At 38.9% G+C, this 10,394-nt stretch overlaps 2 protein-coding genes across 3 annotated transcripts in view; one reads left to right on the forward strand and one right to left on the reverse strand.

Annotated features, from left to right (window-relative positions):
* mat2aa (methionine adenosyltransferase 2Aa) overlaps positions 1 to 8,076 on the forward strand; it is a 16,519-nt gene extending 8,443 nt beyond the window's left edge. For both annotated transcript variants that reach the window (XM_014003807.1, XM_014003806.1), the window contains exons 4-9: positions 1,197 to 1,309; positions 1,980 to 2,123; positions 4,770 to 4,988; positions 5,165 to 5,347; positions 5,660 to 5,793; positions 6,465 to 8,076. In XM_014003807.1, coding sequence (XP_013859261.1) covers positions 1,197 to 1,309; positions 1,980 to 2,123; positions 4,770 to 4,988; positions 5,165 to 5,347; positions 5,660 to 5,793; positions 6,465 to 6,567 — 896 coding nt within the window. In that variant the 3' untranslated portion in view covers positions 6,568 to 8,076. The remainder of the gene's footprint in view (positions 1 to 1,196; positions 1,310 to 1,979; positions 2,124 to 4,769; positions 4,989 to 5,164; positions 5,348 to 5,659; positions 5,794 to 6,464) is intronic.
* Positions 8,077 to 8,400: 324 nt separating this feature from the next.
* Positions 8,401 to 10,394, reverse strand: part of sftpba (surfactant protein Ba) — a 6,250-nt gene continuing 4,256 nt past the window's right edge. The window contains exons 5-10 of the mRNA XM_014003808.1: positions 9,687 to 9,800; positions 9,519 to 9,599; positions 9,252 to 9,435; positions 8,968 to 9,026; positions 8,829 to 8,894; positions 8,401 to 8,750 (exon numbers count right to left, since the gene is read on the reverse strand). Of these exons, the coding sequence (XP_013859262.1) occupies positions 8,838 to 8,894; positions 8,968 to 9,026; positions 9,252 to 9,435; positions 9,519 to 9,599; positions 9,687 to 9,800 (495 nt within the window). The 3' untranslated portion in view covers positions 8,401 to 8,750; positions 8,829 to 8,837. The remainder of the gene's footprint in view (positions 8,751 to 8,828; positions 8,895 to 8,967; positions 9,027 to 9,251; positions 9,436 to 9,518; positions 9,600 to 9,686; positions 9,801 to 10,394) is intronic.

Consider the following 10,394-nt stretch of genomic DNA (forward strand, 5'->3'; position numbering starts at 1 on the left):
GCGTAAAAAGTGGCGTACGCAAGTTTCTGGGCTCAAATTGTGCGTACGCCAGTTTTATAAATCCGTCCCCTGATATTTTTCAAAGGGACCTTAGTTTGAACGCTTGTCTTGCATTTCCTTTGACTTTTACTTCATTGAGGTGGATCAATCCAAGTACTTAGAATATCTATACCAACTTGTGCAGTTTAAATCAGAACAGAAGTCCAGTTGCTTCTTCTTTGTTCTTTTAATTTTCCATGTCCTGGATGACTGAGAAACATTGGTCTCGGACCGTACTGTTACTGGTAGGGGTGCAACGATACAGGAAATTCGCGGTTCGGTTCGATACTTTAGTCTCACGGTTCGATATTTTTTCGATACAAAAAAAGAGAAATTTCCATGCCCCTTTTAACGTGTAATTTATTTATATTAACTATGAACATTTGTTTAACCTTAAAAATACAGTTTTTAAATTAAATGTTGCTGAAACAGCAAGTTTCTCAGTGGACCTGCGCTCAAAAAGGCAGCCTAGGTGGAGTAGTCGAACACAGATCCACTGATCCTTTAACACAGAGCATTTTCAGAAGACAAGTTGATAAAGTAAATTTTTAAAATCTGTATTGTTCGATACAGCACTGCTCGATACGGTTCGATACGGGTACATGCAATGTTGCACCCCTAGTTACTGGATCTATGTTTAACTTTTAGCGCATCACTTCGTTCCAACAATAAAATGCTTCACCCGAGCAGCCTACCAGAATATGGTAAAAATGTAAACAGTGAATTAAATGAGCATGTCAGATAAATCTTTAATTGGCTTTGATTGCACACAAACTTCACAATCGACACGCTAACTTATAGCATCCATAGGCTATGTCTGTAAACAGCGAGCTGAATGTGACGTCACGTCTTTTTCTGCGCATGCGGGTCACGTCAGTGCTGTGAGAGGTTCGGACTGGAGTCGATGGAAGTCGCATTTAAAATATCGTGAACGTCCATGCAAAAAAAAAAAATAAGATTTTTGCAAAAAAAAAAATCTAAATTGAGCATTAAGACCTGCAGTGTGAATGTTAACCTAAAGGATCAGTGACTGCACAAATGAAATTTCCAAAATATAAGTGTGAAGAATGCTTTATGTAGCTAATAGAAACAGAACACTATGTAGCATCCCTTTTGTGATTGTTTATCGCTTTTTAAAATAACATTTTTTTACACAGGTTTTGATTATAAGACCTGCAACGTTCTGGTGGCTCTTGAGCAGCAGTCTCCTGACATCGCTCAGGGTGTTTACCTCGACCGTAAAGAAGAGGACGTTGGAGCTGGAGACCAGGTTTGTGTTCGATTGACGAGTGAAACCAGAAATATAGAATGGGGATCTTCACTCAGGCTATTTTTAGAACACCAGTCGTGTGACTACGTTGGCTCGACACTGATGCACGTATATATTTGATCCATTTATTTCAATGGAGCTGCGCTGGTTTAGCTGTTTTTAAACTTAAATAAATTCAGGAAAACAGCGTCAAACTCCGCCAGGAGGACCACAAAACATTGTGCTACAGTTATATTGTGTAACAGTGACTCAGGATACAGCCATCATCCTCACCTGGAAGGACTATTTTTGTCACTTTTTCAGAGCTTAGATGCTAGGTAACATTTAGATGCGACAAGCTAAGCTATAAGACACCAGTAAAAAGACCAAAGTTCTTAAAAAAATCAGCTTGCTTTATAAGTCTGTCGAAGCCCTTGACCAACCTTTTAATTGAACTTCCTTGTGATTCCTGAAGTCAGAGGTTGAAATACGCTTTAGGAATGTCTTTCTCTGTTACGGCATTAACACTGAACCTCTGTAGAATCCTCTCTGGTTGTCCGATCTTTTGAGAGAGCGGCAGATAATGTATGTAAATGAAATGCATGACATCACGGATGAAGGTCTCCATTAACCCATGGTCTTATTTTTGATCTCGTGTATCCTGTGACTGGTCGCTGCACCTCCCCAACAGGGTCTCATGTTTGGATACGCCACCGATGAGACCGAGGAGTGTATGCCCCTCACCATCGTTCTGGCTCATAAGCTCAATGCCAAGATGGCTGAACTGCGCCGAGACGGATCGCTGCCCTGGATCCGACCCGATTCCAAAACTCAGGTCAGATGAGGAAAAGGTCCTTCAGCACACCAACCTTTAAAAAAACTTAACATCATTTTGATATTAATGACATTTTGTACAAATAAACAAGATCTGAATTAAGTAGTATTACATGTGGGGATCCTCAGGGTTCTGTGCTTGGACCAAAGTTGTTTATTTTATACGTAAATGATTTGGTAAATGTGTCAGGGTTGTTCAAATGGGTTTTATTTGCAGATGATACTACATTTTTTTTTGTTTTGGTAAAAATATAGAACAGATGTTGGAAATGATGCAGGTAGAATTTTCTAAAATACAAACCTGGTTTAAACTAGATAAATTATCATTAAATTTAGATAAGACTAGTTGTATGATATTCAGTAATAGAAAAGAAAACTGATATTCCATTTAGAGTTGATGGTGTTGAGATCTGAAGAGTCAGTGAGGTGATGTTTCTGAGTGTCATCATAGATGAAAAGCTACGGAACCCGCGGGGGGTCAGTGGGAGAAAAAAAACAGCCGCTGGAAATCCGTGAGCACGGATTACTAAACTGAGCGAACGGATTACTAAACTGAGCGAACGGATTACTAAACTGAGCGAACGGATTACTAAACTGAGCGAACGGATTACTAAACTGAGCGAACGGATTAGTAAACTGTGAGCACGGATTACTAAACTGAGCGAACGGATTAGTAAACTGAGCTCACGGTTTCTGCAATTCGTGCGCACGGATTACTGACATCTGGACGTGGTTGTGTGAACTGTCGTTCATCAGCTCAGAAAGTGTTTAAGGAGCGTTTTTTTGTTCACTAAAGTCAAAGTACAGCACAGAAAATGTTGGACTTTGAGTATGTTGTACAGTTTTTGTCCCTCTATCAGGCAGTTTTGGTCCTGGGTCTCCTAAAGGCTGTTTCAGCTCTGATCGGATCATCACAGGAAGCTGCTCGGAGCCTTTCTGCCCGTGGTTACCGGATGTTTACAGTTTCCCTGACAACAGGGAAGTTTTGCTAAAGTTATCCAGCTGCCTTCTCAGGGTTATATGATATAAATGATATTATATAATAATATAATAATAATAATTATAATTATTGTATAATTATAATAATTAATAATAATAATTTAATTTAATTTAATAATAATTATTGATAATATTATATCATATAAATCAGTTAAGAAACCTCCGTTATAACCTCCGTTTCAGGATTCATTTDCCTGGAAAATATGAAAAATAAATAAATAACCACGTCGGATTTTGATGAATTTTTCAGGGACATTCTGTGGCTAAAAAGTGTGTTGATGAGAACACGACAGTGCCTTAAGTTTATATAACAACAGATCCACTGAATTTACCTTGAAGATGCGGCTTCATACGGTTGTGTTCTGAGGCAATTGAGGATTCGAGCGACACCTAAACCCGAAACGACAAGTTGTCCCCGCACTCTCAGTATTCACTTCCTGTTTAGCCTTTCACAATAAAACCGGAAACAACAAAACAGATTGTACAACACACACCATGCGTCCAACCTGTCGACACAATCTGCGCGCACTGATTGCAGAAACTGAGCGCACAGATTAGTAATCCGTGCTCTCAGTTTAGTAATCCGTGCGCACAGATTGCAAAAACTGAGAGCACAGATTAGTAATCCGTGCGCACGGATTACTAATCTGTGCTCTCAGTTTAGCAATCCGTGCGCACAGATTTCCGGCGGCKGTTTTTCTTTTTTCACCACTGACCCCCGGCGGGCTCCGTAAAAAGCTGACATGGAGACCTCATATAAATCATTTAAAAACAAAAATAGCCAAATCCAATGCATTATTGTACAAAGTAAAGGATTTATTTAATGATAAAGCTCTGTTTATGTTATATAATGTAATAATTGTTCCACACTTAATCTACTGTATTGATGTTTGGGGTAAGTCATGCAAAACAATTACAAACCCAATTTTTGTTTTACAAAAAAAAGAGAAGTAAGGATTATCATCAGAAAGCATTATTATCACCCATCAAATACATTGTTCCTTCAGTTGAAGTTATTGAAATTCAATGATTTGGTTAATTATGGTATTTTATCAGTTATGTACAGGGCTCATAAAAACACATTACCTTCAAACATTCAATTACACTTTGTTAAAAGAGAGAGTTGTTATAATCTCAAAGGGATAAAGATATCTGTTAAACCCAAATTTAGAACCAGTTTAAAGGAACGGAGTACTTCAGTCCAGGGTTTAAGATGGAATAATCTGGAAGATGACCTTAAAAATGCCAGATCAATGAGTATATTTAAGGCAATGATAAAGGTTAATTTGCTGGAGAAATATGTAAATGTATGAATTGTTGTTCAAGGAGTCAAACCTTTGTTATTTTTCTTATTTTTTATAAACTAAATATTATTTTTGATTGAATTTATTTATTTGAGAAAAAGGGGTACATATAAGATTTTTTTCTTCTGCTACCTTTCATTTAATTTATGATTTGTATTTTTATTGTTTGTTGAATTTATGTTGTTTTTAAATAAATGAATAAACTAAACTAACTATATCACCACTTTTAAAATTCCCCTTTGAATGAACGCCTTAGTTATAAGTCACATTACGTGGGTATTGATCCTCTCGCTAAAGAATTGAAACCTGTGGGGCAACTTTAAACTCACATCTTTTCCATGCAGGTGACCGTTCAGTACCGGCAGGACAGAGGAGCTGTGGTGCCGCTGCGCGTCCACACCATCGTTATCTCCGTGCAGCATGACGAGTGTGTAAGCCTGGAGGAGATGCGTCACTGTCTGAAGGAGCAGGTGGTGAAAGCCGTAGTTCCTGCCTGTTACCTCGATGACGATACAATCTACCACCTGCAGCCCAGCGGTCGCTTTGTCATCGGAGGGCCACAGGTGAGAGAGGGAGCACGTGCAGACGTTCGTTTCTGCATATTACTCCAGCATTTAAAACATTCAGACGTTTTACATTCTGTGTATTTTCTACATATAGTTATTTTTTTACGGTGTTTAGATTTCAATTTAAAATGCTCGACTCAAAGGGAACAAAAGTGTGGGTTATTTTTCCAAAGAGCGATGCTGGCCTGACTGGGCGTAAGATCATTGTGGACACCTATGGGGGCTGGGGAGCGCACGGAGGTGGAGCTTTTTCTGGAAAGGACTACACGAAGGTGGACCGCTCTGCAGCTTATGCCGCACGTTGGGTGGCTAAATCTCTTGTTAAGGCTGGACTCTGCAGACGGGTCTTGGTCCAGGTGAGAACACATGATGGATGGTGTACATGGAAGCAGCGTGTGGGAGTAAATGTTTAACCGTCATTGTGTTTTATTTATGTCTTGTTTGTTTACTCAGGACAGCACAGTGTATATTTCATTATTTTTTTTGCGCAGTGACAATAAAGCCTTTCATATACTCTGTTAATAAAGAAATAAACAAAAAAAATTGTAGTTTTTGATATGTAATTGAGTTAAAGGAGATATCAGAACCCTAACCCTGTTAAAAACAAAGACTTGAGATTTAAAATGGGCCTGATATTCTAGACTACTAATCTGTAATTCTTGTTGTAGGTGTCATATGCTATCGGTGTGTCCCATCCTCTCTCTGTCTCCATCTTCCACTATGGGACCTCCCAGAAGACTGAAAAAGAGCTGCTGGACATCGTGATGAAGAACTTCGACCTCCGTCCAGGAGTCATTGTGAGGTAAACTGACTCCTATTGTAACACGCAAAAATGAAAGGAAATTAGTGTTCTGCTAAAGATGAAACAATCCTTTCAGTCGAGGTGATTGCATTTTTTTTGTTTGTATTGTTTTTGAAAACCTCTGCAAATTAGAGCTCTGACATTTAGAAGGTCAAGTGATGCAGATTATGAAGCTTTATAAATATTCTGACTCATCAGATCTCGTCCCAATTATTATTAGTCTCATTAAAACTAAAATAACAGATCCTCAGAAAGCAGCCTGGGCAGGAAAGCAACATTTTTAAGGTACTGTTCTTAAACAGTTCTTACTATTGTTTTTTTTTAACATTTTTTTATCTTATTTTATCTTTTTTATTCTATTTTTACCTCTTTATTTTATCTTTTTTTAATGTCCTGATTTATTCGCACTACGGGAGCTGCAAAATTATTTTGTTTCTCATTGTCTGTGGACCGCAATGTTCTTTTCAGTGCAACAATGACTAAAGATTTATTTTATCTTATCTCTTCTGCTTCTGATAATTGAATAAAATTAAAATAAGAGGAATGTGTGGAGGTTGAGTTTAAGCTGAAAGACAAATACTTCTTAACCAGAGAGCCTGATGCCACTGTAGATGTATCTTATTTGTTGTTATGTTTTGTTGTACTATTCACATATTTATTTTTATTCTAAGGGATCTGGACCTGAAGAAGCCCATCTACCAGCGTACAGCATCTTACGGACACTTTGGTCGGGACATCTTTCCATGGGAGATCCCCAAGAAGCTGAAATACTGAAGCCCTGTTCTCCGCTGGTACCTGTCAGGTGTCCTGCACATAAAACTATTTGTCCTCTCCGTTCTCTCCTCTTCATCCCCTTTTCTTCCTCATGCGTAGTTACATCACAGCACCCTCAGTTATGTTAGCCTTTTTCCAGTCAGTATGTTACAACTCTATTTATGACAGATTTTGAACTCTTTGCGCAGTAAGCTGTATTAAACATCTAGGCTTTCTGCAGTGCATGTGTAGACGTGAGCAGGTTCCCACATTCTGTCTTGTTCTCCTCCAGTAGCAAAATGTCATCTTCTATTTAAGAAAACAGCACACTCCTGGTTCTGTGTGTATTTAAAGTATTTATGGTACAACCAAGTCAAACCGGTCTGGTTTATTTGTGATGCAGTCTTTTCAAACCATTGTTTTTCTGACGTTTTACAGAGAAGTCAGAAGCTGCTAATGCTCTTATGGTTTTGTTGGACTGCGTCATGACTTCTGGATTTTTTTAAATGTAATTTATTTTGTAGGATTTGTTCTAAATTATGATTTATTGTGTCCATGTTCTGACCAAGAAAAATATCTTTTTTTTTTTTTTCTGGTGAGTCATTCAAAGACGAGCTCCCATTATCTCATTGTAATCATGTGGGTCGATTGTTTACAAAACATTTGACTACTGTGGGACCTAACAGTTTGTCAAGCAGAGGAAGGAATTTAGTTTTCTCACTTTGTCGGTCTGACTTGGACATAAAATGAATGGAAATGAAGGACGAAGAGCAGAGTCAGTGAAGTGAATGTATTTTTTGCTCTCGTCGTTTGTAGAGTTACCAAAAATGGAACGAGCTTCTGATCTGAGACGAATATTTATCTTACTGCTTAGCTTTACTTTTAAATAATGTTTGCTCTTTCAGTTTGGTTTATTCGATTTTTTTTCCTTTAGTTCATAGAAACTCCTCAGGGTTTGCTAAGGTTGCTAAGATTAAAAAAATATTAATGAAAGGCACAGTTGATGCGCAAATGTTGCACTCAGTAACTTTCCTCCTGAATCAAACAATGCCCACTATATTTACTAAAAAAAAAATTTTAATTGTTTTGTGCTGTTATTCCCCATCCTACTAGGTGGCACTGTGTCACCATAAAAAATATGTTTTTTTTTTTGCTTCTTTAGCCCCACCCTGTGGTTCTTAATGTGTATTACAACAGCAACTTAGTTCACTTCAGAGCCCTCAACCCAGTTTGGAGTTATTTAATGATATTATTTAAACATAGATTATTTTACAGTGTGTTTGCGTCCTCCAGCTCACCCACAGCTCAGACAAATAATCGGTTGGTGTTGTACAGAGAAACCAGCCTGTTTACATGGTCTGTAGAGCTGAAAGTGAGTCGTTTTAAATATGTAGAAAGTGCCTTTTCATTCACACTCCTTACCATTTCACACTTTCCTATATGACTATTCAATAATTGCTGTTGAGTCTGACCTGGGTTGTTGTTAAATTTTCTTTTTAAGCTGCTGGAATAAAAACTCCCCTCCTGCTTTATGCTCATGTGCTGTCCTTTTTGATGAGTCGTAGATGAAAAACATACCAGAAAGACCATGTAAAAGCAGAAGTGGGACAGAAGATCACTTCCTCAAGCAGAAAATAAACCCTAAGTCAGAAAAAAAATAGCGCCTTTTCTGGGTTTTGCTATTACTTCTGCTTTTGTGTTGGTTGAAACACTTTTGACTTTTGTACTTTTACTTCAAAAATAATAATCATAACTGTAAAAAACCCTCTTTATGTTCACAAAACCATTAAAGTTCAACAATTCTTCATCTCTCTTCCTTTTCAGAAGAACAAATCTGTGAACTGGGCTTATAGATTCATTCATAAGAAACTGTTTTATTCCGGCCTCCTCACATATTTTATTTGATATAACTGTGTGCAGAAGATTACAACAAAGCACTTTACAGAAACTAGTGAACTCGATAAATAGAATAAAAGCTCATAGGTACAAAAAATGTTATGTTTGCTCTGTTTTAACATGAAGAATTTAGTAAAACAGTCGTATCTTTGTAGCATTCCTTTACAGCTCAAATCCAGATACTCCTTTTGGTGGATTTGTTTTCCCCCATGCAGATAATATATCAAGCAAAACCATAAAATGCAGTAAGATACGAAATGCATTCATTGAAAAATATTTGCAGCTTGATTCAGGTTCTTCATCCAGACCTGTAAGAAAAGTATGGAAATATTTTAGTGTTTGTTTTAACACGTTTAACCAAAATTCTCCTTTTTTATTAGACTTACCGAAACCTTTTAAATGAGATTGTTGCTCAGAGGCTTCAAGGTGAACTTCTGACAGTAGAAAAGAGTCTGCAGGGAGAGATCAGGCTAAAAGTCAACATATTCAAACTGGTAGTTTGAAGTTTAGGAGCTGGGAACTTACTCCACATGTGAGGGCAGTCCGGATGTCTCTGCACCTGTACAGAGGCAGCGTGCACGGGTCTGCAAGTTCAAATCACAAAACTAAAGTTAGTCTCTAAACTGATGAGCCTTTCAACAAAGAAATTATGTCAGTGCTCTAATTTCCACTATAAAAATTACAAAAAATGTTTGTTTTTCACAATTTTTCTTGGCTCTGGTGACCTTGATTTGATCGAACCCCTCAGTCTTACAGCTTCTGAGTATCCCCCGAAAAAATAAAATTAAAATAAGAAAATGAGGACTGACCCACAACTAGAGCCTCCTGCCCTTTACACAAGTGGATGAGGGCACAGATGGCCTCGGGGGTGGCGTAGCTGATAATTGCATCCAGCACCGGCTTGGTGAATTTGTCGATAATTGCCTCGCACTGGCCGCGATAGGACGACGGCAGAATGTGACAGATTTCATCCAGCAGTTTGATCACAGCGTCCTGCAGAAGGAACAAGCGGTATGTAAACAAATATGAATGTGAGCTGAAGCACAAACTGTTGTTTCAAAGCCCCGTTTCTTCACCTCGGTCCTCTCTTTGGGCAGCAGATCTTCCAAAGTCTTGACGAGGAAAATGCAGAATGAGCACGTGCTTTCAGGCTTTCCCTGACGGACAAAACAAACAGCAGGAGTTATTTTGTTTGTTTAAACCCCCCTTCCATCCCTTTTATTGAGCCTCTAAACATGACTGACATTTTCACTTTTCACCGCAGCCTGAAGAGCCTCAGTAACAAAGTAGCTGAGCATTTTCTCCTGTTGGTCGCTGGAGCTGCAGAGGCCGATCATTTTGCAGATGTCTGCCGGTTTCTGCAAAGTGGAGAGAGAGAGGCATCGATATTAAAGCGCCTGTGACATGCATATTCTTCAAATACAAAAAGTCAAAGAAAACATCTTTGTATTTAAGAAAGTTGGAATAATACACACAGTTTAACCCATTTTGTCCCATAACTGGCATAATTTCTCTTGAACTTGGCTCAGCCAAAGTGAAACAGGAAGTGACATCAAAGGGGAACTCTTTAAAGTGTACCCCCCCCCCCCCATGAAAAGATAACTCCTTGCATCAAAGTGGATGGGGGAGGGGTGTGTGCAGGGGAGGGGGGTTAGAGAGCGGAGGTGTGGCTAGGACGAGAGAACGCGACAGGCAGCTAGCATTAGCATAATTGATGCTACATGGAGAGTGACCACAGTATCACAGATACAGTAGTTACATCTCTGAACGGTCTGAGGTGGAGGATTTTCACCCCCATCCTCACCAGAGGCAGAGAGAGACTTGATCAAGTCAGCTCAGTCTGGGACTGACTCATGTTGGCGCCCTGGGTCAGGACCTTGAGCTCCAGCTCCAGTAGCCTCAGCTGAGCTGTCCGCCTCACACCACACCAGCCTCGGACAGAGGAGGAGGAG

This window comes from Austrofundulus limnaeus, unplaced genomic scaffold, assembly GCF_001266775.1.
Source record: "Austrofundulus limnaeus strain Quisiro unplaced genomic scaffold, Austrofundulus_limnaeus-1.0 Scaffold20, whole genome shotgun sequence".
Classification (NCBI taxonomy): Eukaryota; Metazoa; Chordata; class Actinopteri; order Cyprinodontiformes; family Rivulidae; genus Austrofundulus; species Austrofundulus limnaeus.